The 25,522-nt window shown below is 45.0% G+C and overlaps 3 protein-coding genes across 9 annotated transcripts in view; 2 read left to right on the top strand and 1 right to left on the bottom strand.

The window, feature by feature from the left end:
* The first annotated feature begins 35 nt into the window (after positions 1–35).
* Positions 36–9,405, top strand: EME2 (essential meiotic structure-specific endonuclease subunit 2). The gene is made up of 8 exons (XM_082200122.1): positions 36–1,500; positions 1,817–1,953; positions 2,710–2,802; positions 4,813–4,937; positions 6,061–6,172; positions 7,238–7,353; positions 7,921–8,110; positions 9,120–9,405. The coding sequence occupies exons 1-8, from the start codon at positions 1,023–1,025 to the stop codon at positions 9,288–9,290; spliced, it is 1,422 nt and encodes a 473-aa protein (XP_082056248.1). The 5' UTR covers positions 36–1,022; the 3' UTR covers positions 9,291–9,405.
* Positions 9,406–10,210: 805 nt separating this feature from the next.
* The window catches only part of SPSB3 (splA/ryanodine receptor domain and SOCS box containing 3), a 17,657-nt gene continuing 2,345 nt past the window's right edge, over positions 10,211–25,522 (bottom strand). Inside the window, exons 1-7 of one of the 7 annotated variants that reach the window (XM_082200132.1) lie at positions 23,211–23,490; positions 18,310–18,458; positions 16,042–16,219; positions 15,512–15,699; positions 13,799–13,901; positions 12,365–12,490; positions 10,211–11,694 (exon numbers count right to left, since the gene is read on the bottom strand). In XM_082200132.1, the coding sequence (XP_082056258.1) occupies positions 11,351–11,694; positions 12,365–12,490; positions 13,799–13,901; positions 15,512–15,699; positions 16,042–16,219; positions 18,310–18,458; positions 23,211–23,340 (1,218 nt within the window). In that variant the 5' untranslated portion in view covers positions 23,341–23,490 and the 3' untranslated portion in view covers positions 10,211–11,350. The other 6 variants (XM_082200134.1, XM_082200136.1, XM_082200131.1 and 3 more) reach the window with 6 other exon arrangements.
* NUBP2 (NUBP iron-sulfur cluster assembly factor 2, cytosolic) overlaps positions 23,681–25,522 on the top strand; it is a 15,591-nt gene continuing 13,749 nt past the window's right edge. The window contains exon 1 of the mRNA XM_082200154.1: positions 23,681–23,843. Within this exon, the coding sequence (XP_082056280.1) occupies positions 23,825–23,843 (19 nt within the window). The 5' untranslated portion in view covers positions 23,681–23,824. The remainder of the gene's footprint in view (positions 23,844–25,522) is intronic.

Here is a 25,522-nt window from a genome sequence, read left to right as displayed (position 1 = left end):
CCACTCTATTCTCTGTGGACTCTTATTTTAAGTCCGTTTGGAGGCCAGTTCTTTCAGAGTACTTCCTTACATCTTCCGCCGCAACCCAGTCCTCTGGAAGTTGCCCCTTCCCGGCTTCGTAGCATTTATTTATTTTTTAGGGGTGGAAGAAAAGCACCGAGCGGAACTCCCCCCCGCGCAACAACCTCTTTCCGCAGGGATCATTTAAAAGGCTGCACCGCAGAGAAGCTTCTCTGTCTTAGTTTCTTTTGCTAATGAAGGAGGTGCAGGGATGTACCTTCCTTGGTGCTATTGTGGTTGGTAGGCTTGCAGGAGGGATGTTGTGGAGCTCTTGGGGTTTAACTCCCCAATTCTGAGTTTGGTGATCCCTTGGAGCTACTCTCTATTATCGCGCAACCGACCAAATAATAGGTTTTGTCTTTGTTGAGGTTGAGTTATTGAGGGAAGGCAGACTGGGGGAGACGGTGGTTCAGTTATAGCGCATAACAAATATGTCCTTATAAATGCGAAACAGCAGAGCCTTAAAAAAGAGAAAAAAGGTTTGACTGTTATACAATCTCAGTAGTTGTGTGGGGAAAGAGGGGAATTGGTCCGCTGCCTTGGAATTGGAGGAGGGCCAGGATTGCTTTCGTCTTCTAAGTATGGTCTTTCCGCTTCTAGAAAAGGTTGTGGGTTCTCCTAGTTAACTGTGGTACTGAAAACTGTACGTGTGCCTCCTAGGAATCTGTGCTTTTCATGTGTTTGTGAGGTTTTTACGTTTATATGTGTAAATATATTAAACTACTTGAAAAGTTGTTGACTTGGTAATGGTGGTTTCAGTCTGTTTCAGTTCATAAAACTGTGGGTTGCTTCTAATGATGATAAGGTGAGCTTTGAACCTGTGGCATTCTCGTGGAAATTTCTTGTCTGAGGTTCTTTAAAATATCTTTGGATATGTTGCAAATCTGCCTGGGACTCTGCAAATGCTTCTGCATTCCTGAACAAACTTTCTTAACAGGCAGTGTATGAGGATAAATTAAACCATGGAAGAAGGTAAAAAGCTTGACGTTCTTGACAGAACCAGCCAGCTTGTCAAAAGAGCCATTACTTGGGAGATCTCTGATTCTGAAGGAGGCAGTGACATCGAATTGCAGGACTCTGTGGCTGTTGTGAGTCACGTGGCAGCTGGTGTTTGGGACCACCTGGACAAAGAAAAGTTGGAAACATGCATAAGTCCAGGTGAACCCAAAGAGTTGCCTTTGCTTACATTAGTGAACCAAGTACCATCTTGCTCCCCCAGTCCAGAGAAAAAGAAGAAAAATCAGCCTCCTAAAGGACCAAGAGCAGTGCAGACCAAAGTGAAAGAAAGAAAGCTTGAAAGGAAACTGCAGAAAGAAGAGAAAATGAGGAAGAAAAAGCAGTGTGCACTAGAAAAAGAGAGACGAAAGGAAGCCGCAGCTGCCTTGAAATCTTTACGGCCTGATCAGTGTATGAAGTACATGACTGTATGCGTGGACCCAGGTAGGGCTTTTATTTTAGTGCTGTTTTTAAACAATTGGGAATTGATCCCTCTGCCTGATTTATTGCAAATCTAGAAGTAGATCTTGACCTGGGAATAGGGGGGCTCTTGCCTGCAGCTCGTTGCTGGGTTCTGTTGTAGCTGCTTCTATCCATTTCAGCAGTGTCACTGGTGGTTCACAGAGCAAGTGGAATTTTTTACTCTCTTAGCACTAGGTATGTTGAGGTCTAGAGGAGAGTGCTTGGGACACTGTCCCATAGTGCTGTATAATACAGTTGAGATGTGAATCAGGCCATTTGTATGATCCTTGCCCATCAGGTCTTCTAGAGGATCCTGGTTCAGATGCTTTGCTGGAAGCTTTAGATTCTTTGGAGTGTAAATGCCACATTGAACCTCAGGCAGTTCCACACAGCATAACCTGGAAGAGAGATCTCTCCAGTAGCATGTCTTGCATGGTGAGTATTCGAAACTCAGCTGTTAGCTAGGCAAGGCACAGGTGAAATATGGAATGTCTTCTACTTAACTCATTTCCTGATTCTGCTCATCTGCTGTTAATAGTGCTTGTAGGCAGGCAGAAAAACAAGCAACTTAAAAATTGAACTTGATTTATATGTATCCCACACATAGAAGCAACTTTAAAATGGATCCTTCTGCAAAATAGGGCTAATAGTCGAGCATGGCCAGTATCAAACCAGGTTTGTTAAGACTTTCAGGGAGCTAGATGGAGTAGTAGTAGTTTTAAAGGATTTTTTAGAATACCATTTATTTCCTTCTGGAACGGTTCTGTAAGTCAGCAAGTGATGTGTGAAGCTAATAATCTCCTAGCAAATGGTTTTCAGTAACATGCCTTCAGTCTGGAGGTTCCATTTAGTAGTCATTATTAGTATATGACTGTATGTAGTAGTCATTAATAGGCCTCCATGAATTTGGTTAATCTCTTTTTAAAGCAGGAATAAGGAACTCGTAGTACTCCCAGTGTTGTTGGGCTCAAACTCCCATCAGCCCCAGCCAGCATGACAATGCTCAGGGATGATGAGAGTTGTATTCCAGCAACATCTGGAGGACCTCAGACTCCCAATCCTTGTTTCAAGCCAGAGAACTTGCTTACATACTTATTGTGGCAGTCAATTCCACATAACTTAATTATGCTCTGTGGGGAAAAAGCCTTCCTTTTGTCTGTACTGACAAAATGGTTGACTTTGTTTCTGTAGAATGGCCCCCAGGAAAAGGCTGAAGAGGAAAGGGAGATCTTGCTCTTACTGGAGCCTTGGGATTTTCTCAGACGCCTCTACTCTTTAATGCAGGTATGGTAATAGCGTCTCCTGTATCTGCTGTTTAACTATGCCACCTAGATAGCACTGTCCTATGGCCACTCTCAGCAAACCCCATGGATTGCATTGAGGAATAGTTCTGGTGGTGACAGAAGTATGTTGTAGAGGTGTCCTAAGCTTATTTAAGGACAACTTCTGGGCCTGGAATGGGGGGGGGGAGGGAGTTTTTTGAATTCAGATGTTTCATTTGAACAATTGACTACTACAGCCGAGTGTAACATTTACAGCCCTACTGTTACCAGTGGGACTTACTCCTTAGTAAATCTTCTTAGGATTGAAGGCTTAGGCATAGCTTCTTACTGGAATGTGTTTGTCTCTACACATCACTGTGCTGAGGATGGGATAAAAATCCATAATCCATTAAAGCGCAAGTGGGGAACCTCCTACTAAAAATGTGAGTATGCTTTAGAAGTTTTGTCTTATTACACAGGTGTTGAAGAGCTAAGTAAGTGAGAGGCAGCACTAAGAAAGTTAGGTTGCAGCAAGCAGTATTCAAGAGGAGATGAGTGCCGGAAGCATTAAGGCCAAAGGTGAGCAGGGAAGAACAGGGATTCTTGCATAGAACAAAGTTGTTAGACGAGTAGAGATCACAACTGGCTGCCAGTCAGCTACTGGACCATGTTCAAAGTCTTGTTAACATATAAAGAATTTGGGAGCAGGTTACCTGAAAAACCACCTACCCATGTACAGAACTATGGCTGGCATAGGGATGTGGCATAACACAAGATTAGAGAGAGAGCACTCATTGTTGTCATCCCCACAACCCTATGCCTCCCATCGGAAGACAAATAAATCTTCCGCATCCTGATTGTGGACTGATTTTGCCCCCCGCACAATGATGCTGCCACTGTCTTAACAGCATTCCCGGTTATCGGGGAAATATACAAAGTGGCTATGGTCTATCTGGGATGAACTCACCACATGCATACAGACCAGACACATGTGCATCTCACACACCACACATGCTGCCTCCTCACTCACATCCCTCTCTGCCCAAGCACATCTCTCCCTCTCTCTTTCACACACACTGAGACCACACATACACCCCCTTCACCCTGTCTCTCCTGCTCTTGCCCCCCCCCTCTTTTTCACTCACACACATCTTTCACCTCTCTCTCTCCAAAAGAGAAAACCCTCCTTTCAGAAAAGCACCTGAAAGGGATGGGGGAAGTAGCTGGCTGCCAACAACGCTGAACAAAAGGACTTGCAGTCCGTTCCCACATCTCTTTGAATATTGTAGCAGAACATCTTCTTTTGCATGTTCAGTCCGCAGCATCCCCTGAAAGGGCTGGCAGAAACCCCTGCCTGAAACCATGGAGAATTGTCGCCAGGCTAGATGGAGTAATGGCTTGACTCAGTATAAGGCAACTTCCAGGAAGGGCCATAGTTCATTTGCTCATCTGTACAGCACCTGCTTTGCTGTCTCAGTTGAGCTGGGAGAAGCCCCTGTCTGAAACTCTGGATAGCTGCTGCCAGTTGGTGTAGATGGTATTGAAATGGGCAAAGGGCCTGACTCTGTATACGGCAGTTTCCTTTGTTTCCCTAAGTGTGGGATTGTGGCAGGGTACGAGAACATAAATGTATCATAGTGGTAATAGATGAGTTCATCACTCAAACCCTTTTTGCGCTAGCTGGAGCTTCCACACCATTTTCAAAAGCAACTCCATGTAGAGCCAATTGCAGTCACCCAGCTTGGGTTTCACCATAGCTTTACTGACATGAATGCTATGTCTCAACATGCTCACACCATTGGCATCCCCCAGTGAGATGCCCAGGAAGTGACAGGGACTGTAATGCTGTGCAACTCAAACTCTGCATATATTGTCTCCACACACCCACATCTAAATTAACACAAATTATTCTACACATGCTGGGGGGCTGGACTACCTGAGCTCCTCCCTAGCTGGACCCAAAACTGTTTTTAAGTTCTTATGGAAAGGCTTCTTGTGTGTGCATGTCTGACACTGTCTTCTTGTATTTCAGAGCATGAGCCCTGGCAAGCAGCAGAATGTGCCTGATCTCACCCGAATGTTGCCCTTTAGCAGCCGGAAAGATTACTGTGCAATCTCCTGCAGCGTGGCAGTCATTGGACTAGATGCCTACCAATGGTACATGTATTGGGAGGGCAGCTAAGTTAGGGGTGAGAAGTGACCTGTCTTCCACATGGCAAGTAGCTCAGTGGTAGAGCACACACTTGGATGCAAAAGGCCTCGTGTTTAATCCCCACCACCTCTACGTTGCTTCATGACAATACTGGATTCCCTCCTGGTGGTAAAGCCAATGTACAGAAAGAAAGATAAAGAGAGCTTAGATGTTATAAAGCAATTTTGATCTGTTTTATTGAGTGCACTTTACAAGGAGAATAGAGATGACTCATAAGAACATCAGAAGAGCCCTTCTGGACCCCAGAATCCAGCATCGTGGTCTCACAATGGCCAGCCACTTGCCTAAGGGAAGCCCAAATGCCATTCTCCTCAATTGTGATTCCCCGAAACTGGTACTCGGAGGCAGGCCCATGCAGGGGTGGGGAGGAGCTGGGTACACTTGTCCCAGGCCTTGGAGGGTTTAGTTAGTCAGGGGGGCCCCGCCAGGGACTGGCTGCTTTTTTGTTTGAAGACTCCCACCGTTGGCCTCAGACAAGCTCTTCACAGGCCTGTTCAGAGGCATACTGCCTCCCAACCGCAGAGGTAGAACATCAGGGTTAGCAGCTGTTGATAGCCATATCTCCCATGGAATTATCTAATCCTCTTTTAAAACCACCCAACTTTGTGGCCATTACTACCTCTTATGGGAGTGAATTCTATGGTTTAGCTACGCACTGTGTGAAAGTGCAAAGATAAGCCATTCCTTTCAGATACGTGTATTCTGTAAAATCGCATATGCAAGCCTCTATACCGTCATTTTCTTCACAGGGGCAATGCAGTGTGTGACAGCTGTCCTTTTAAGCTGCAAAGGCTGGGGAAACCCAACCAGATGGGCGGCGTATAAATAATAAATTATTACTATGCAAAAAAAAATATGCAGACCCATCGCGTCTCCAAATTTATTTGTGCAGGGTTCCTACGCGGTACCTGGTTTTTGACAAATGAAGGTCATGCCAACAACAGATCCAAGCTTATGTTGTAAAAGTACAGCCTGACGTCAAACATGTTTCAATAAGTGATATATAAATCGCGTCACTCACAAGAGCTTGAAAACTAGCCATCTGTTGTTCTGATCTGAACTGCTTAGGTATAACCAGCATCGTCGACACCAGCAGGAAGCACTGAATCCTGGGCAGGAGGAGGCACCAGGATTCCAGCCTGGCCCAGAAGTGTTGATGACAGAGCATCAAATACAGGAGGTGAATACAATTACCAAGAGTGAGTCAGTTGTAAGGGGAAGAGCTTTCGGACAAGAGGGACAAGGCTATCAGTGGCCAGTTCTGCTTCCACTGTCAGAGGGAATGCACCTCTGAATTGCAGTTGCTGAGAGTCCCCAGTGGGGAGTGCTCTTTACTCAGGCCCTGCTTACAGACTTCCCATATAGGCATCTGGCTGGCCATTGTGAGAGCAGGATGCTGAACCACATGGGTGAGCAAGGTTTTCTTATGCAAGTTATTCTGGAAATAAAAAAGGATTTATTTATTCTTCAAGGAGAGTTCTGTCAATAGTTCAGCAGCCTTGATAGCTAAATGATGCATAGAGACAGTACTCTTGTGGCTACCATACACAGAGAGCAAATGGAGGAATGCCATTGCCTTTATGTCCTGGTTTGCCAGCAACCAAAGGCCCCCTCTTAAGGTTCACAGATGGAAACTTAACCATGTAGTGTAGCAGAGGGGTGAGACCTTCTGACCTTCCTTCCTTCCTTCCTTCCTTCCTTCCTTCCTTCCTTCCTTCCTTCCTTCCTTTTTTCTAAGGAGTGGCAGAGCTCCTCTGGAAAGCAGCCTCATTAGCCCGCTATTTTGTTTCTCCACAATCCCCCAGATGTTGCATCAGTCCAGAGCACTGTGGGGAAAACAAAATGGCAGCCACTATCGAAACATGGTGCCTCCCACTATTGGCTGCTATCCCCCATACCCCAATGCCCTGGACTGATGCAATGAGGGCAAAACAAAATGGTTGTTGCTTGCTGAAATTTGGCCACTAGAGCTTAATCCTATTGGAAGGCAGGGAGAACCAAAGACACATGGGTATCAGCATTCTGTAAGTCCTCTTAAGAGTGCTGGGGCCTTGCTTGCTGCCTGAAAGTGCTGAGTACTGACATCAGGCTTTCCTGATAACCTTGCTATGCCCCAAGCGCAACACAAGAGTTAGGACATGCTTTAAGTCCATGGACTTCAGTGGCCTTAAGTGTAACTGTGTTGGATGTAGGTCTGTGTTCATAGATGATCCCCATTTATTCTGTCTGCCTATTGCTCCTGCAGGGACTGGTGGTGCTACAACTCTGGAGTAACACCGGTGTCTCATTCCTGGAGACATGGCAGGAGTTTGCCCAGCACATTTCTGCAATGACCAAAGCTATTGCGCAGCGCCCATACAAGTGAGTGCCTTTTGCCACAGATCATCTTTGCAGCCTCGTTTCTCTTCAAAGCTCTCCCCCCCCCCTTAGCTGCAAGTGTCTGAAGGGTGTTTTATAAAGCCGGAATGCCTCTAATGTGTGCACAAGTAGCGTGAATGAAAAGGAAGCCTCCCAATTCTTTATTGAAGAAAAACTGATAAGAGACACACACATATGTACCAGGTGCATGTTATTAATGATACCATTTGCATGAAGAAAATCCATAACCTTGCCATCTCGACTCTTCTTCTGAGGCAACCAGGTGAAAAAAGGGACACTTTCTTTGCTACTGCTTCCTGATAAATTGGGGGGGGGGGGTTGATTTTTAATTCAAAAACAATAGGACTGTGTTTTAGAAGAGACATCTGTTGTTTCTCTCACGTACAGAGGGACACCCCTCTGGAGATACTTGATTTTCTCCAGAAATACTGTTTATGCATATGAAGATGCTTGCATGTTTATCTAATTAGGTAGAACATTCTGAGGGCTTTATTCGGCTTTTAAAGACATCTCGTCTCAAGCAGCCTGTCCCTGTGCCTCTTCCCACAGGAAACAGCAGGGAAACCAGCCTTTCTCCTTCTGTGCTGATGGTGGGTGGGCCAGTGGAGTGCATGTGCAGAAAGATGGGACGGGACTCCGACAGGCCTGGCTGAGGCAAATCCAGCAGCTTAACCGAACCAGCCCTGCCATGGCAGCAGCCATCACCAAAACATACCCTTCACCACAGCTGCTGCTAGAGGTCAGTTCACATCTTTGATTGCTTTGTCGTTGGCTAATCAGCAGGCCTCCAGAGAGGAGGAAGGCAAACCTGCCACGAAGCAGGTAGGCAGATCAAGCCCTCCTCAAAATATCTCGAGGGCTGTTGCAGAGAAGAGGGCCAAGGCTTTCTTCCCTGCTGCTCCAGAGGAGAGAAGTAAATTGAATGGGCCTCAACAGGACCCACAGCAAAATGTGGCTGGGCTTTTTTATTCCCAATGGTCAGTTGGTATTTGGTGCCCTTTGGGTGTGCTCAGCCGTCACTGAGGTATTACTGTTTATTATGGGGGGACTCCCTTAGGGTCCCCTGAAGACAGTCTCATCTTCTGGTGTACTCCCATTTTCCTACGTTGCAAAGCTTTAGTGGACACTCAAGCACCAAAAATTCAAGACTCAAGCCACGTGGTGCTTGAACCCACAACCCTGAGATTAAGACTCTCGTGCTCTACCGACTGAGCCTAAACGGCCTCAGCCCAGTATACCTGAAGGAGTCTCTCCATCCACCATTGTTCACCCCAGACACTGAGGTCCTCCAAGGGTCTTCTGGTGGTTACCTCACTGCGAAAAACAAAGTTACAGGAAATCAAGCAGGCCTTCTCAGTAGCGGCACCCTCCCTGTGGAATGCCCTCCCTTCACATGTCAATGAGATATGTAACTTTTAGAAGACATCTGAAGGCAGACCAGTATCGAGAAGTTTTTAATGTTTGATGTTTTACTATGTTTTATAAATGCTGTAAGCTGCCCGGAGTGACTGGAGAAACCCAGCCAGATGGGCAGGGTATAAATAATGAAATTATTACTATCCCAGCTCTTCCTGATAAGGATCTAACAACATAACCTTCTCTGTGCATGTTGAATCAATGGCTTTCCAATTACTGAATACCTATCTAATCCAATAGGGCATTAATATAGGTTCAGAATGGCTCTACATTCTACACTGGAGGAAATCATCAGGGTTTTCTGTAGCCAATTTATTTTCCCCTTTTTTAAGGCCTACAGAGAGTGTGGCACAGACAAAGAAAAACAGCTCCTCCTAAGTGACATTCTGGTCAGAAGTGAAGAAAATGAGAGGGAGCGGCGGATTGGCCCAGACTTGTCCCGTCGGGTCTACCTCTTCATGATATCTACCAATCCAGAGCTTGTTTTAGACCTAAGTGCCTAGGTGAGATAGTCAAAGGCCAGAATCTCATTTTTTTCTAATCACTGAACTTGTTTCTGTATTGCTGGTTATTGCAGAATGGACCTCTAGAAAGCAGTAAATGTCTTGCGCACAAATACCATCAAGCCTCTTGAATTATTCCACCTGCCCTTGAAATTCTCATTCAATGAAGATTGCCTTGCAGTAGCTTTTTCATATCTTCATACAAATCTGTAGTGCTAGCCCCACTTGGACTAAATTACCCAAAGGATCACCTGTCTCTACGTAGGCCTGCAAGAGGCCCTTATGGAGTTTCCCTTCTATCAGAGTTATACCAATTTACCAGTAAAAAGGTCACCATAGTGATTGTAAGAGCATGCCACAAATTAGGACAAAAGAGTCTCATTTCAGCACCTAGTAAAGCCCTTTTAGTTCCCCAAACTTTTTAAATCTAAAGCAGTTGATATCTCAACTGGCCCAAATGTTAAAGATACATAGGAATAGCAGTGTCAGAAGTCCCACCACCTTGTGATGTTAGAGTGGCAGTGGAGTATGCAAGTGTGTTGTGTTATAGCCCCCAGGTTGTACAATATGCTCAAGGACTCATGACACCATCATTGTTTATGTTGTCAAGACAGTCCTCTACTCACAACACTTGGGTGAGTGGATGTTTACACTCCTGTTATTTTGCTGCTTGTGTGACTGTTTAGTTTTGCAGTTTTAATTAATTCTTTATTTGAAATTGCAGTAATTTATGTAACCTGCCCTGAGACCATTTGGTGAAGGGCAAGAGATAGCTTTGTGACTGATATACAGTAAGGCAGCACATTTTCAACTCCCAACAATAGCAGCAAAAGAGCATTTAATTAGTAAATTAGGATGTAGCAACAAATAAAGCTTGGAAGACGCCCAATAGAAGATCTTTATGTGTCAGGAATGTAAACTCAGTTCATATGGTGCTCAAAGGCACACTTTTCTTTCATTCTAACTATGTCCACACACACCATTCTAGTTATTATTTTGCAAATGGTCTAGAAGGCAGGCAACGAGATTTTAGTTAACAAAATAAGATTCCAGTTCTAGAAAACAAAGTAGCTTATACAAGTCAGGCATTACCAAATCACCCCTCAGCTAAACCATCTTTTATCTGCGTGAGGTTCTTATCCTGCTTTCAGTGTTTTCAACATGCTTTCTAATCTCATGTTTGATTTGGTACAATCATAAGCCACCCTGTGAATTTATTTAAAAGGTGGGACACAAGCATCCCAAAATAAAAACATGATGTGCCCAGTTCAAAGGCAACGGCAAACTATGATTTGTGAAATAGATGGAGATCTGAGTGTACATGTCATGCACTTGATGCCAAACAATGGTTTGGTATTGGCTGAGCCATGTCATGAAGGAACCTTGAGAAGCAAAGTCCCACAGCTGTACCAGAAACAAAACCATTAGTCCATGTTCAACCCTTGTAAGTCAATGCAGCTTGTATTTTAATTACGTTTTCATATAGTTCAGTACAGGAGAAGCAGCGGGTAGACATGCAAAGCAATTAAAGCTGCAAGGCTCACATGAGTTCACTTACAGAGACAGTCTAGCAAGTTAATTTTGCACCAGAGCTGTCTGTGCCAAAGCACTGAAAAACACACAAGAAATTAAGAGCCCTTTTTATATTGATAAAGATTGCTGTTTCTGTATCCCAGAGGCATTACTTGCAAGTGGCCAACCAAAACAGTACATTGGCTTCTCTGTTTTCATCATAAATTGAGTCTCATTCGTTTGGTTGTTGGGAGGAAAGTGTTCCTTGTCCTGTTTGGCTACTGAATGTCTCAAGGTTCAGAGACTCTTCCAGAAAACTTGGCAACTGTAGTTGATGGGTAGGAGGCAAACAGGGGTAATCAAACTACAGGAATGGCTTGCCTCCTGAAGGTAGGTCTCTTCCAAAGCAGGAAACACTTGTTGAGTTCCAAGATTTCACTAGAAAGTGGGGAAATCTTTGCCCTCATTGAGGAGCCAGCTTCAGCCATCCTTATAAAGACACTGAGGAAAAACCCTCATCCTTCAAGACATGGCCTTCAAAGAAAGTTTTATGTCCTCCTGCATCTCTTTCGCTGGCATTCCTCAGCATCTGAACTGCAAGAGCTATCTGAATCATTTCCTGAGGTGGGGGAGGGTGGCTGAATCGAGCCACAGTTCATGCTCAGCACCCAGCCTAGTTTGTTGTGCAGAATTTGCTTCAGTCCAGGGGGAAGGGGCAGCACATCGAGTGTATCCACGTAGTCAGGAAGCAGCTGGCGGAGACGGAAACAGCAAAGGTACTGCAAGGAGGTGTGGCTGCCGCAAGAGCGGATTACTTTCATGCTGCTCTTAGCAGCCGTTGAGCATACCATGGGATAGAATCTCTTGTTCTGAAGTTTGGTGGCAGCTACTCCTGGATGGAAATACCAAAAAGGAGGCCTGAGATCAACACATGGTCACAGAGGGGGGGGGAGAGGCACACAACAAGCTATAATCTCTCAGCCATTGGCTAGGGCACTGTAAGGATTTGGGGAGCAGGGCACTCCATCCCTTGATAGTCTTACAGAGAAAACTTCAATTTTGGACTTAAGTGTCAATGAAAACAGCAGCAACATGTGATTCTATGCTCTTTGTCTCTGTGCACGATCAAGGAAACTGTCCAGGCATGCTGCTACATGATGCCATACACTTGTCATAGTTACGCTGATGTGAAGGCCAAAGCTGGCTTACATGCATATACTTCTGGTTTATGCTACATTTTACTAGTTCCAAACAGCCTTTCAATAGTCAAAAGCTTGGGATGCTCAGGCAGCACTAACAACTAGGCCCTCTGACATCTTTACACATGAGAAAAATGTAATTTGAGTGTAGCAGGGACACACAGCATGCTGATATTTTGAGAGGCAGAAAGTTTAAACTTTAGATCTCACACTTCAGTGATCCTACCCCATATCTAGCAATAGCTCCCTCCTGCTTAGTTGCATCTTCTTCCAACATTCCCCCTCATCTCAAAACTGGACTACACCTTTCAGTTGTGCCAAAGTTTGGTCAGCTTAAACCTGTTCTGGATCTCTTGCTCTTACCTATGCATTTCCTGTTTTTGAAAAAGGTCAGAGTCCCATGCCAGGTGTCCAGGTGCACTCCAATAATGGAGCCTTGGCCAAACCTCGTCGAGAAGTTGGTTCTATCTCCCTTGTGGTGGAGGAGTCCTAGAGGGCAATTGGCAGCCACAGTTACACAATATACACCGTAGACTCATCCTGTGTATTCCAACTTTTTCTTAAGACAGTTATTTCCTAGTTCTTTATCAGTTATACATGGGCAAACCTCCGACTGCTTGTCAGAAAGTCAGTGAATCTGTCTCTCTTGATCCATTAATTCAAGTCCTCACAAAAACTTGTTGCCAAAACAGCTGGGTGCAAGAACAAAATGGACCCTGCTCCTTTAAACAAATCAAATCTTTCCTCTCCCCCTTGATGGCCCTCATGCCCAGAACACCTGTGTGATGTCACCATTAATTCCACAAAGCTTTTGGCATCGTCCGCTACTGTAACCAAAGGAAAGTACACACCCAAGTTCACCCTCACCCGTTTCCTGCCTTTGTTGACACCTCAGTGCCATGTTTGAGATTGCAATCTTCTCAGTACAGGGACCTGCTCTGATGTACTTTTAAAATATTGATACTAACTTTTTAACCACCAGCTGAATACTTGGCTTTTTCACTAGCCAAATTTTGGCCCAAGCCATTTTGTTTATAGAAGCGAGTAATTTCACACATGCAGCAGTCCAGAACACGTAAGTAGTAAACCAACACTTGCAAGTTTGAAGATGCCATTTTAATTACACGTGCATGTGCAAGTTCTCTGATAACCTATAAAATAGGGATGCACAGAATAAGATGTTAATATAAAGTTTGAACTTCCGGAAGCTAGCCTGTATTTTGGTCCTCTAGCCTGTAATCCAAGGCCAATTTATACAGGGTGTGAACCGCAAGAAAAAGCCCTTGCCTGTGCAGGCTTCCCATGCACATGCAGCCCATTAAAATGCACCTGCCACATGCACTAGTCCATTCCTATATGCTGGCATGCCAGCTGCACACCTGACTGCTGGCATTAGGCTTCAAATACAGAAATACCTCCCCCCTTCAGAAGCCAGTCATTTCACTTTTTGTTTACAGTTACAAATATATGTCCAACTCCTTTAGTCAATCATGGTCTCTCACTTCCTTTGTAAGGGAGAATTTATACATTCGTGTTCTCAACATTTCAGTCAGGGCTAACCTGTAGCACTGCAGAGGATGTTAAGACTAGAACTCACATCACCCGTGAACATTGACCATGCTGTCCGGGGCTGGCGATGATGGGAGTTTGGAGTCCAAACACATCTGAAGGAGCACAACTTTAAGCAATGATCTCTGATGGCTCAATAACACTGTGAGCCACTGAGCCACCTCCAATTGCTGGCAAACCTTCACATTTCTCCTTCATCCCATGAATTATTTTCTATGCTGCCCTTACCTGTATATGAGAGGCCCCAGCTATCTTCATCTTTGCCCAGCAAGCTACAAAACGTGTGGCGGTACTTGTCCAGGTTCACATCTGATGTCCCAATTCCCACCATCTAGATGTGGACAGAAAATTAGGAATGAGGAGAAGAGGGCAGGCACACAGACAAAAGGACACTACATAAATCATGGAGCCACCTAAGCAATCACCTGAGCATTTGCTCATGTAAGCCTTTTATTTAGCCTTCAGAGCCACTGATTCTGCTCCACTACTACAGAGAACATTTCAGGTTCAACAATCACTTTGGGTGGGGGAAATCATTCATACTCCCTACTTTCTAAACCAACATGCATTCCCTCTAGTTTAGATAAAGAATACATTGATAGAACTGAACTATTTACTGTTCAGTTGTCTAGCACTATGCATTTTTAATATCATTTAATAAAATTCAACCTCGTTAATGCATCTGGATTACATATTACATAATTACCCTCTCCTGCATTCTGGTTTCTGGCCCATGGTTTGAGCTCTGCTATACTCAACTCTTGCAGACCAACCTCAGCAGTACATCAATCTGACATGCTGTGTTGACCTGCATGATTTTATTTCACATAATGTCACAGCACAGTATCATCCAATTTATTGCATAGCACTTTATTGGTTGTGTAGACCTATGGCAGATAATTGAATTTAAGCAATTTGACAAACCTACAACTCTAATGGAAAATATGGTACTACCCCGAAACATTTCAGTCTCTAATGTTGCACATAGGCCTGCAGCAAAGGCCAAGACATTACTAAGGAAATCTTTGGTCTTAAGATGGAACAGTTTATTCCAATGGATATGGATAAGCAAGTCATCTTAGGGCTGGTTCACGTAAAATAATATGTGTTCTATCAGGTTAGACTACTTGTTCATGTAGCCCAAAATTAGGGAACCTTTGGCCTTCTAGATATTGTTGAACTCCAACTCCCATCAAGCCCAGCAAGCATGGCCAATGGCTGAGGATTATGGGGGTTATAGTTCAGCAACATCTAGAGAGCCAAAGGTTCCCCATACCTGATCTACTCACATACTATGTACTTTGACTGAAAGCAGCTTAGCAGCTTTCCAGCATCTGAGGTCAAGGGTTCCCCCTCACCCGCTACCTTATCATTTTAGCTGAAGATGGTAGCAGAGATTCAATTTTGGGCCTCTAGCATGTAAATACTGAGCTATGACTCCTTTCCAGCAGACCCTAAGCAAGCATTCTGGGAGTGCATGGAACCCTCCAGCCTCATAGTGAAGCAAGCAATGATATGAAAGCACCATATTTGAGGGCTAAAGACACAGCTGTACACGCATGTGGTGGCCTAAGGTTACTAAGATTATGCAGATCATGGTGTCCCCACTGGATTTCACCATACAAGATGCCAGAGAACTCCTAGGACAGCTGCTTGGATCCTACATTGGCCATATTTTGATGCCATTTGAAAATCTTTTTAATCCACCAGCCCCATAGCCTGACTGATGCTTTACATGCTTCTGGCCTGTTTTCTGATGCGTTTTACTGATGTGCCATTTATTAATTCAAGCTACACTTAATGTTGGCTGCTTGCTGCTTTCAGCTGCAAAAGCAGGAGAAAAATATTTTAAAAGAATACACTTAGTGTACTGCTATCAATGAATCATCCTGTTTTGTTTAGCTGCCCCCTGCAGCACCCAAACATCATTATTCAATGTACCATGTCTGTGCCATAGACGGGTGAGGTCATCTTGATTTCCCAGAAGTGTTGCCCTTCTGCTAGCTCCTTGTTTCCCCGGACTGCAGCAGTGCCACAGCTGTAGTCCATGTGGAAGTTCACCTTACGGTCATCACAGGTCAGCAATGTTGCAGTGGATTTGTTCAGGTCATCCCATACCCAGTCAAAATCTAAATGACAGCAGGGGAGATGGTATACTTTCAAAAACACAAATGATATATATAGAAAACTAGCATGTCAGAGAGAGGGGTTCTGGGCATGTGAAAAGATTTCTGCCTTCTCTTCTTAACTGATATTTTAAGTTCTCCAAAGGCCCTGTGGAGAAAGATCAGAAATGGAGCAGGGTTGAGGAACTTATGACCTTCCAGATGTTGCTGGAGTCCAACTCCCTTCAGGCCCAACCAGCATGGCCAATGGGAGTCATAGATCCAATCACTATTTCCCCCCTGTACATCTATGTCACATTCCAACACATCCCTAACTCATATGAGATTTTTAAAAAGCTTCCTTACATTCATCCTCCTCTCCACACTGACAGTCTTTGATCCGGTGAATAGTGTGCACATTAGAGCAGAAAGGAGCTTCATTCTGGTTTTCACAGTTACAGTATGACTCTCCAGTTACAGGGATTGCTGTGGGTATGGAAGGCAAAAGAGAAGGAAATTCTGGCTCTGAATCAGAGTCGCTGTGCTGCCCAGAAGAAAGAAAAACAAACTATTAGAATGCTCTTTCAAAAAAAAAATGCTCAGAACCTACCCTTGTCATTTTCCATTCCCATGGATTTCTCCTCTCAACAGAAATGTTATTTTTAAGCTCTTTTTATTTTTACGTATACTCCCTGAAGTCAATGCTGTCCACTTTCACTGGTATAAATGAATCCTTGCCAGACTTTAAAGATTACTGAAAATAATTACTAAAGGGTGACTGAAGTAGAAGAGCTTGGCTCTGTGTAGCCTCTATTGAAGCTGCACCCTCTCAACTGATAAGAGGTTGAGAGAGCCATAATTTGGCAGCAAAGCAGAAGCAGCAGCCACAATAATATGGCAAGAAGGGCTGATATGACACCTGCTTATCTATATAAAAACCCACAGAGTAGGAAGAACTGCAGGCTTTTCTGCTGTCTCTCTCACTCCACCTTCCTTTAGCTCTTATACGTTCTTCCTCTGGGGAATTGACAAAAGATAAGAGACCCATTGATACTAGTGACTATTGGAAGCCTGACACTGCTTTAGTGAGGAAAGTTTAGCTCCTAAGAAGACTGGCTGGAGAGTGTAGGAGGATGCCATAGCATAAAATGAAGTAGGGATGGTCTTTTATTGTTTTAGGCTGCAATCCCCATATCCACTTATATGGGACTAAGTTGCACTAAGCTTAATGGGACTTCTGAATAGACATGTATAGGATTGCACTATTACTTCCTTAACCTTCCCTCTTTGCACTGAGTTATGCTTTTAACTAACTTCCCAGTTTGTTTTGGTTACAAAACAGTCAGTAGTCCCTCTTAGTGGTTCAGCCTTACCCTACAGCAGTGCAATTTCAAACCCTGATTTTCAGACATCAGCCTGCTCCTCTGAGGAGGAAGAGGAGTGTGAGGGAGGCATGTACAGATGACATCAGAGCCTACTCCAGTCAGACTGCCCCCACTCCCAATTTTACATGTTTTTTCCTTCATCTTAGTACTTTAAAATTGTAAACCAACTTGGAAGCCTTAGTAGAAAGGTGGTGCAGGCAAACCCCAATTTGCACAGGGCTTGCATTCCTGGCCCCCCTGCACATCGGCAGAGCGCACAGAAGCCCTTCCCACCCCTTCTACCCTCTTCCTAGTCCAAAACAACCCACATGTCAGAGGTCGCGCATCAATTGAATGCACTCAAAGTGGTCATCACCTGCATATAAACACAATGAATAAATTTATTTAATAAACTAGCTGAGGGCTCAGGCCATGTTCCTTCCCTGCTTTGCTATTTAAAGGTAAAGGTACCCCTGCCCGTACGGGCCAGTCTTGACAGACTCTAGGGTTGTGCGCTCATCTCACTCTATAGGCCGAGAGCCAGCGCTGTCCGCAGACACTTCCGGGTCACGTGGCCAGTGTGGACAAGCTGCATCTGGCGAGCCAGCGCAGCACATGGAACGCCGTTTAACTTCCCGCTGGTAAGCGGTCCCTATTTATCTACTTGCACCCGGGGGTGCTTTCGAACTGCTAGGTTGGCAGGCGCTGGGACCGAATGGCGGGAGCGCACCCGGCCGTGGGGATTCGAACCGCCGACCATGCGATCGGCAAGTCCTAGGCGCTGAGGTTTTACCCACAGCGCCACCCGCGTCCCTATGCTTTGCTATTTAGTACCTCTCAAATGGAGATCTCAGCTGAATCTGAGTATTGTGAACAAAAACAGCATACACTCTGAAAACAAGCTCTGGGTGCACCCACACTCTGAAAATATCAACTGATGAAGTAAATAGACTCCATCTAGCACAAAATAAACTTTCATGTGGTTTACCACACATGCTGGTTTAATTCAATTCCGGTGGGTGTGGGGGAAGGAATAGTGCCAACTTACTTCTCTCACCCAGTTGAGAAAAAACATGAATGTAGATAAATTTAAGCTCCCTGCTAGGTTCATGGATTCATTGCTCATGAAAGTTTAGCTCATTGGACAAAGCTATTACAGTCCTGGTCAAAAATCCAAAACATATGCCAACAGTCAATTTTCCCACTCAGACAAACAGTCAACTATCCAGATGGCACTGGGTCTTAAGAAGGCTGTTCTACACTATCATACCTGCCCATCAGAATCAGATGACCAGCTAAGGGATCCAGAGGGCAATGCTACTGTCCTTGAGTCTGCATCACGGCGTACGCCACTCAGGACATAGTGCCAGGCTCTGCTGTTGCGTATACGGCGTGCCATGGCGTGTTTGGAGAGGTAATCTGGAAAGCAAGGAGAGATGTTATTCAAGCCAACCCTTCCTACTTTACTATTAACCACACAATAACAAGAACAATAATCCTTCCTTCAGACAGAAATTGTTTATTATTTATAGCCTTTAACGTGTATTAAGTGATGTCCAGGCCCTGCCTGTAGGCTTATAATCTAATGAAGAGAGGCAAAGTAAATGAAGAGAAAGGATAGTAAGCAGCTATATGCAGTATACAGGGAAGATCTGTGGTCAAATCCCCACTCATCCATAAAGCTTACTGATTCTAGGGCAGTCATTGTCTTGCTGACTTAAACCTCTCGCAGGGCTGCTGCAAGGAGACATATGCACAACCCTGAGTTCTTTGCAGGGAGGAGGGGAATGTAACAACAAAGATGCTAGGGAAAGTCAAAAGAAACAAAGGTAATCTGTTGTACTGTGATAACTGCAAGTGATGCCTTAAAACCATTTTTTCAACCCTGGAATTAATAACTCTCAGAATAATTCTGTACAAATGCACAAGACAGACCATCTGAAGCAAATAGCTATATATTATAAAAGAGCCTGAACATGGAAGGAGACATGAGAGCCTGGAGAGAGGAGGAAGGCAGAAAGAGAATAATATCATATCAGGCACTCTAAGTCTTAGACAGATTCACTTATCCATCACAGCAGTCATGTATGTACTCTATCCTGCACCCCGACCCCCAGAGTTCAGTCTTTGAAAATGTCATTTCATATAGTTTTCCACTCCTCTTCCCAGTTCCCACCTACCCTACCCTGGCCTTTTTCTTGAGTCCATTTGTTTTATGTTTTTAAAGTTTACTTTTTTAAATTGCAAGGTTTCATAATGGAAGCATTGTACAATGTAGCGATTAGACTAAGATCATTGAAAACCAAGCCCAAATCCTCACTTCACTGGGAATCTCCTCAGATGACCTTGAGCAAGTCGTGCTTTCAAGTCTGATCTACTGAGGGGGGCAAATGACCATGTGTTTCCCTAAGCTCTCTGGATAAATCAATATAGCGCTGTATACTACTTTGGAGGTGGGGTGGACACTGCAGTCAAGAAGAGGATACAGTACAGTACAAGGCAAAATGTTTCACTGAAAACAAGAGATATCCAACAGTAGAGACCAGCAAGAACTTCCCTTATCCTCCTTTATGTAAACATCAAGAGTTTTAACCAAATACATTTTTGCTACACTGCAGCCGGTTCCAATCATTCTATACAGAGAAGTTACAGGCCACAAACTTAATGTTTTGAAACATTTGCCAACAGGCAATACTTACAGTACTTGCTTAAATGTGACCAAAGCCTTCCTGCCCTACTATTCACCCCCAGGCTACAGGAATTTATGAAAATCAGGGTTCAAAACTGCACCCCAAGCCTAAACCAAAAATAAGGACCACTGACTCTATATTGTAACAGATAAATTAAGTGCTTTTTTTGAGGCACAATACCCAAGGCAAGCACATTGGATAAGCAGTGTTAGAAATTAGTGAGGTGCCAGGCATGTTTTGCCACTGGCACAGGTCCAGTTGTGACCACATGGAGATCTCTGGATGCCAGGTTGGTGAATGCCATCTCCATCTGGCTGGCCCCTCCAGCTTTCTTAAGAAGAAAAGCAGAAGAACTTATTTATTGCATTTATATCCCACCATTTTCTCCAAAGACCACATGGCTCACTCCCCTGTTAATCTCTACGACCCTGTGAGGTAGGTTAAAAGGCTATGACTGACCCAAGGTCACCCTGTGAGCTTTATGATTGAGTGGGGATTTGAACCCTGACCTCCCAGGTTCTAGTCCAACCACTACACCACACTGGCTTCCTAGAATACTTCTGCTATGGGGCAGCTATATAAAGCAAATTATTATGATTATTATTATTATTGCCATTGCAGAGGAAAAATAGCGCCATTCTTAGCTCCCAAGGGGGTATAAAAGAAAAGTGGTTGTCATTCAGGTACTTTAGATATTCAGCAGGGCTCTTACAATCCAAATGTTTTGAAATGACTTTGCAGGAAGAGGTCCTGGAAGGTGTCCCAGAAGATAAGCATTCATGATCTAACGGTCCCTATTTCAGAACTGCCCAACCCTGGCATCATGTAAAGAATACCAGGATAGGCATAATGCGATTAAGGCCACTCGGCTCAGTGATCAAATGAGCCACTCCAGGCAGCTCAGCAGGTCAACAACTGAGCTGCCTTGTGAGGAAAAAGATTACTCCAAGTGAACTTTACAGTCAAAGGAGCAGCTATAACAAGCTAAGTATGGGATAAAGAGGAGCATGGACAGAAAACAAACTGAAAACACACCAAGACACAGCTGGGAAACATCAAGAGCACTGAAGCAAAGTCTCTGGCAGACAACATACCTTAACTGTTAAAAAATAGAGGATTGCTTCCTTCCACTGTAGGATGAGCCTATAATGATGCCATAAGGAGAGCGTTCCAGTGCAAAAACCACTAGGGCTAGAAAGCAGTGCACTGCTTCAACAGCAAACATGCATTCAGATAATATATGCTTAGGCCAGAGGTTTTCAACCTTTTTGAGTCCAGGGCTCCCTTGACCAACTACATTATTTCTATGGCTCCCCTATGGGGAAACGTGCTCCAAGTCTCAGAAGCCCAGTTATGTCACCCCTTGCCTGCAGAGCCAGCAGCCCTTCACCCCTTTTTGAGGCTGCCTCAGCTTCTGGCAACCAGCACCCCCTGGCCAGCTCCAGAGGCACCATTTGCCTGAGGAGCTTGTAGCCAGGACTGCTGCAACAAACAGCCACACAAGCCTTTGGGAGGCAGAGATACAAGAGGGCATGAAAGGAGGGAAAGAAGGAAAGAGGGGCAGAGGTCAGTGTTGTCTGCGACACCCCTGACCACCATTCAAGGCACCCCGGGGTGCCATGGCACACTGACTGAAAACCACTGGCTTAGGCATACAGAGTTACAATCCACACTAGCTAGAAAATGCCAGGGTTGAAAGGGGAAGTCTAGATGGCTGTAACCAGAGTGACTCTCATATGTAACAGAGGAGTGGTTATCACCAGCTTACAGTCCCAGAAAGCTAAAGGAAAGGCTAGGCTCCTAAGGCATCCACAAGACTCAGTAAGAACTATGTAATGTGACCATAGAACAAAGCTATCAATTATGGATTCATAATCAATGATCAGTTTTCTTCTTAGATATAAATACTCTTGCATAAAAGTATCCTAACTTTTACTTCTTTAATAAATTGTATTAAATGATCACAGCCTTAAACTATCAAGTGGAAAGAAAAGGTCACTTAGTATGTAATGAGAACCATCACTACTCAAAGATGGCAATGACATCCCATAAAGCAGAAGTGACTTTGCATCACTTATTTTCTAACACACACAGGTAGAAAATAACATTTAAATTATGTGCCTAGTCAGTAATTAAATTCAGCACATAAAGGAGGGGCATATGAAAGGCACCCTGGAAGGCCACTTACCTTAACTAAGCAGGGATTTGAAGCAGGTCTCTCTGATCCCAATCCAACTTTATATGCAACTATACTGCACTGCCTCAATACAGAATGCTAGTATCACAGAGGTGAGCCAAAGCACACAGGTAATCCAGCCCCACAGGATAGAATGAACTACGTTGTCCATATAGAGTTGGGATTTTATCCTAGTTCAAGTCCCACCATTTCCCATGAATCCATTGTGAAACCAGGCTCTCCAAGAACAGATCCACGTTATATGCAACAATTATATGCACTTCAGATGTGCTAATATTTGGCACAGGAAACTCTTAAGTACGGAACAAAGTGCAGGTGCCTGCCCCAATACCCACATTCATGCTTCTGGTAGCCCCAACAAAACTGTGGATGCCAGATGCACGTACAGTCATACCTTGGGTTGAATGTGCTTCAGGTTGAGCGCTTTCAGGTTGCACTCCACGGCAACCTGGAAGTAACGGAGCCTGTGTTACTACTTTTTCATTTTAGAATTTTGTTTGTTTGTTTGCATAATGTAATATCCTGCTACTGGGCCTCTGGCTCATTCATTATGTTACAATTAAAAAGTTTTAAATTATGGGGTGCAGAGATAGAGAGGGGGGTGTCTTCAGTATAGAACCCCAAACCCTAGACTGGGCCTTTAGGCAAATCTCTCTCTCTTTCACACACACACCCCACATCCTTCCCAATAGTCTTTTAAGCAAAGAAGGTACAGAGGTACCTTAAAAAACTACAGGAGAAAAGGCACCTCTTGACTTCAGCTAAATCGTACCCCCACTTAGAAACAGTCATTCGGTTGGGCTAGATGACCCTTAGGGTTTCCCCCCCCCCTCCAACTGTACAATTCTATAATTCTTGCGCTGACTCACTGTCTCTCGGCCAAGCACCCAATAAATGCCTCGTAAGTTGGGGGCGGGGCAATGAGACCAGTGTCCAACTTTACCCAGCGTCCTTTGCGAGAACTCCCAGCAGCCACTGGGAGGGGTCCCGCCAGAAACTGGCCAACGGTCCGTTAGTGGCTTCAGAAGTACTTTCTCAACCGAGCTGTAGGCCGCACGCTGGGCTTACCCCATACATACACATACGCCCCCTTCTCCTCAGCCGCGAACACCCCCCATGGCCTACCTCAGCCGTCCAGCCACAGAGCCGCTTCCCCTCCTCCTCCCCCGGCCCCTCAGAAGCGAGCGAGCGAGCGCGCCTCCCTCCGCTCCACATCGGCAGGCGCCGCACCCCGGCCTCCTTCCCACAGGCGAGATATAAACAATCCACGCTGCGCGCGCCCACCTCGGCCGCGCCCATTGGCAGCTCGGCTCGGCTCCCTCCCCTCCTTCCACGTCCGTTTCCTACCTGCGTCACTCCTCCTCTTGCTCCTCCCGCCCCCGGCGAAAGGGAGAGGGCGGGGGAACGGCACCATCTTCCTCTCTCCTGATTGGACGCTTCCCTCGCTCAGCGCCCGGCATAGCGCTGAAGTCGCACGCGCAGTACGGCGTGGTGACGCCAGTGACCCTTTCCCATCTCTCTCATTGGCAAGCCCTGTTCCTCCCTCTTCAACAAGGAGGTGGAGATTTTCTCACTCAATTAAAAAAAGAGAGAGAGAAGGCGGTCTCCGAGATATGATTGGCTGAGAAGGAAGAGTCAATGGGTAAGGTGAGTGCTGCCTCATAGGACAGGAGGCAGCCGAAGAGTCCCTGGTGACTTTCTATTGGTTAAAATTTACGTCACTCAGTCGAGGACCGAACAAAGGCGGGCAACGTGATCCCCCAGCTGCCTCTTCATTGAACAAGATTGATGTCACTCGTTAGAGTACGGGCAAAGCCAACCCCCGTTGTCAGTTCATTCGTCAAGGTGCATGTCAATCATCTGACGAAGTCGGAAGTGGTGAGGATTGCTGAAGCAACATGGAGGAAGCCGCAGAGGGTGAGTGATTGATGGGCTTTGAAGGCATGGTCGCTGGGGAAGGTGATTGGATGTTAACTAGGCTTCCTGCGCTTTTTAACATCTGTGGAGAAGCAGATGTTTAGCAACAATGGGATAATCTGCGCCTGTCAGATGTCTACCTGCTGTTAAAGCACAGGAACTTCTTCCAAAGAAATAAGAGCAATGATGTTGAACCTGCCCTCCAGACGTTGCTGGATTACAGCTTTCTTCCTTAGTTGAGGCTAATGACAGTTGTGCTGGTGCAAAAGAGAGAGGGGTGGGGTGTGTGCCAAGATCCAAATTTGGGGAAGGTGCTCTACAGTGAGAAAACCCCAGCAGAGGTTTAAAGCCACTAAATATGCAGCAAAGTAAAGCACGGAAATACAGGTTGTTAGATCTTTAAAATATGTCCCTCCAAGTGAGTTCTAAAATGTCCCCTTTAAAAGTTTCTTTCTAAAGTTTCCCTCTTACCCCAGCATAAGAAGACAACTACATGTTTGGCAAGTTTTAAAAAATGGTTTACTTACAAACCCTTCAAAGGTCAGGTTCATGTGCATTTCCATACATCAGTCAGAAAAGTTGCACAGGCAATACAACTTAGCTTAGTTACAAAGTGGTGAAAGTTCCTAAATTATTGATATAGGAACACAAGAGTGGCTTATGATCCATGTGGCCTGAGCAACCAGCTCAAACCTCTTCACGTGCTGAGCTTCTCAGGTAGACTGTGTACAACAAGAGGCTTTATTACCTCTTTTCCCAAGGCGGGTAGAAGTGATGTAACTAAGCCTGGCAGGACAGCTTACTCTACCACTGATCAAAGTTGCCACTGTGCAGTTTCTGCATTTCAGAGCCACTTAGAAAATGAAGAGTTTAGGTTCATATTCAACTTCCTGTTGGTCTGGTGTGTGAGAAACAGCTGGCCCTCCAGATGTTGCTGAACTTCCAACTCACATCAGCCCTCACCAAAATGACTGATGGTTAGGGATGATGGAGGGCCAAAGGTTCCCCACCCTGACATATACTTTTGTTCTTCACATGCGCTAAAATTAATCTTAACAATTTTCAGTGCTTTAAATTGTAAGTCCTTAATTCAGTAAGTGCACGCTATTGAAATGTCATGTCTTAAAACACTTAAATCCCAAGGTTTCCGCAACTGGAGGTGTGTGTTTTGCGCATGCGTGCTGCGCTATATAGCACTTCTGCGCATGCACGCAGCACAGTATAGTGCTTCTGCGCATGCACGTGTGGCAAAACCTAGAAAAACACTTCTGGGTTTGCCGCGTGCACATCCCGAAGGATACGTAACCGGAGGTGAACGCAAGTAGTGGTACCACTGTAATTTAAACAAGGTTCTTGCGTAGGGACGGGGGGAGGAGAGACCAGTGCCCAGTTGTGCCCAGTGGAGGAAGGTGTGCTCTGCAGAAGTGGGGGGGGGCAGAGCAGAACCCCCCCAGGGCAGAAACACCCCCCAAAAAAATATATGTATATTTTATTCAAGTTAGCACCTATGAATGCAAGATTTGAATGTTGGCAGAAGGACTTGCCTTTGGCATGCAGTGTTTTTCGGAAGCTTAGGCCTTGCATTGTAGACTGTGGAGGGACAAATGGGGATCTGCCCTGCCAAACTCTTGTCTGCTGTCAAACACCCACAGTTCCCTGCCTTCTTATATGTAACCAGC

Source organism: Podarcis vaucheri, assembly GCF_965113315.1.
Source record: "Podarcis vaucheri genome assembly, chromosome: 14".
Classification (NCBI taxonomy): Eukaryota; Metazoa; Chordata; class Lepidosauria; order Squamata; family Lacertidae; genus Podarcis; species Podarcis vaucheri.
The sequence above is the reverse complement of the archived record's forward strand: the minus strand, read 5'-3'. Positions and strand labels throughout refer to the sequence as shown.